Here is a 2,793-nt window from a genome sequence, read left to right on the forward strand (position 1 = left end):
AAGATATATGGTCTGGATAATTCTTGATAATTAGGAAATGTTCATTACCAAAGGGATTTCCTCCTTTTCTTATTTAAGAGGACATGTCAAACAGGCATGAATGGCATGTTGAAGAGTTCTAATATATGATTACTTTTATGAAACATTTAAAATATTGCTAAAAACATTTCAAAACTTGCTAAAAATATGAAACATTTCAAAACTTGCTAAAAATTATTTGAAAATCTATTCTAATTACAGAATCTTATTATGCTTCACATTCAGCTTTATTTAATACCATGGAAATGTTCAATAAATGTATATACCGAGTGTATAACAAATTATAAATGATAAACTACCTTTAATAAAAATTTTTATTTACTCAACTAAATCCAAATAATTTCCAGAACTATACCAAAGAATTATTTCTAATTGAATTTTTTTCTCACTGTTTACAGTGTTAAGGGCAATGCTGTTAGCTTTTAAGCTCTTGTTTGACCTGTTTTGTCAAATGCTTTGTGAAATGATATTCAGAATGGCACAATGTGATGTCAACTTGCATTAATTCTTTACCAAAGAGAGGTGTTCAGTATTCAAACAGTGTTTGTACTGGCACAATCTATGTTTCAGCTTCATTTCAGGTTTCCAAGTATCACTTCCTTTGGAAGACTGTTCGTTTTTACAAATTCTCTTCTAAAACAACCTTTGAAAGGACAATAATAACATCCCATAAAGCTGCTTTCAGGGAAGTCATTAAGAAAATAAATATTTCAGAGAATTAAATAAAATGTTATATGTCAATATTAAATTTTACTATTTCCATCATAAATATATTATGAAAAATTAAAACTATTCCTAAAAATTAAAACTAAGAAAATATTTTCAATACAGTGAATCCATTAACAGTATTGCATTTGTTTTTATGTAAAATGTAATTTATTAATTTTTTTCAGCTAATAAGAACCATATGCATATATTCCTAAAATTATATAATATCTTCTAATTCAGTTTTAATAATAACTGTTTAACATCTAAATGTTTTATCGATTGAATTTCATAAACAACAATATAGGAGAATAAAAACATTCATTTCAAATTTCTTCATTTGAAATAACAATATAAATCACTAATTCATTATGGTATCTTTCTTGGAAAACAGGAGAAAGGTTTTAGTAAATTTCTTAATCTAGATTTTGGTGATTTTGAAATGAATTCTTGATTTCCCCTATTCCCTCACAAGTCAATTATAATTTTGAGTATAGTCATATAACAACCATAGTTCCGTTGATTGCTGAAGGTCTTTTTCAAATTTTTTCCTTTCCACCTTTTTTCTGAAGCCGGTTTCTGGTTGGTTCCGTCAATACCAAAGGTTCTTGTATGATGATCGCTGGGTAATGTTTGCCTAATAGTTCAACTTCCACTTGTTGTCCTACCTTACTTAGCTCTACAGGAACGTACGCGAAAGCCAGACTCTTCTGGATGCTGTAACTGTAGCTTCCAGACGTCGTATTGCCAACCACCTGAAACACAAGACCCGAACCTCTCCAGCATCTCGGTCACATCTCTGTGCTCCTCCTCTCCAGCTAAAAACACTTAAAATATAAGTTCAACTTACAAGCTGAAAGTTTTATGACAGCTGTATGTGTGTATAACACCAGGAAAAAAATTTCACTTTTTTGAGAAAATTAATTAAAATTATGAAAGTAATTCTCAAAGTATCTATACTACTTTGACATTTTCCATTTTTAAATTATAATAACACCTAGTTTCTTAATACTTGGCAGTATTTTGCTCAGTTTCATGCCAAGAGATCTAATAAGAGGAAGAATGGATTATTTTCATTTGAAACTTAAAAACAATTCTCTTCTATTATCGAACTAGCATGGCAATAGTAAAAACAAGGAAGAAAATCTAAAAACTCAAATGCAAACTTAGTCAACTGTCTCTGTTGGGGTTCAGAAAATGATCTGCTAAAACTGTGCTAAATTAAACTTTTTATTAATTTATAGTCAATGTGAACATTCTCTATGAATACATAGAGTATTTAATAATTCCTGGCAATTGCAAGACATTTAAATAAATGTCACTTTAACCCTCTTTAGCTCTACCATGTACAAAACATTTTGCTAGATAGTCTAGAGAATTAGTAGAGGCCTGATTTCTACTCTCAATAAGCTTCTAGCCTCATTGAGGAATTAACACAGAGATACAAGAAAATGTAACCAGAAAGTCAATACCGTCAACATAATTAAGCCAGGATTTGTCCTACACTTTGAAGATGGGTGAAATTTGGTAGGTAGCGGTGGGAGATGAAACCTTCCAGGATGAGTGGAGATGTGAGTTAGGTGTGAACAATCCAAATTGAGGATGCAATAGGATAACTTGGGATGGCAAACCAAAGAAAAATATTGAACAAGGTATCAAAACTTGGGAGATGAAAACAAAAGCTTTATGCTACAAAACAAAACAAAACAAAACAAAACAAAACTATATAACAAGTCTGATTTAGAAGATAAGAAGATTAGTAGAAACCAGATCTAAAGTAAAGGATGAAAGAGAAGGAAAAGTAGAGTAGAATGTAAGAAAAAATAAGATACAGACATGTCAAGTTAAAACATCACATTTAAAAATGTAAAAGGAAGACAACAAAAGCAAACATGATTCATAGCCCAACTCAACATGGCTTCTTCTGGCTACACAACATTACACTAATCCTTACAGTCTTGCACAGTGGGCTGTTCATAGCTGGTGCCCAGAAACATTCATGCGCATGAATCAGCCTGGTGATCTTTCAGCTGCTTCAGCAAAGAATCC

General features: G+C 31.1%; 1 protein-coding gene across 1 annotated transcript in view; it reads right to left on the minus strand.

Moving 5' to 3' along the window:
• Positions 1 to 770: 770 nt before the first annotated feature.
• The window catches only part of DMGDH (dimethylglycine dehydrogenase), a 54,927-nt gene continuing 52,904 nt past the window's right edge, over positions 771 to 2,793 (minus strand). The window contains exon 16 of the mRNA XM_006913172.1: positions 771 to 1,499. Coding sequence (XP_006913234.1) covers positions 1,284 to 1,499 — 216 coding nt within the window. The 3' untranslated portion in view covers positions 771 to 1,283. The remainder of the gene's footprint in view (positions 1,500 to 2,793) is intronic.

Source organism: Pteropus alecto, unplaced genomic scaffold (genome assembly GCF_000325575.1).
Source record: "Pteropus alecto unplaced genomic scaffold, ASM32557v1 scaffold20, whole genome shotgun sequence".
NCBI classification, from domain to species: domain Eukaryota; kingdom Metazoa; phylum Chordata; class Mammalia; order Chiroptera; family Pteropodidae; genus Pteropus; species Pteropus alecto.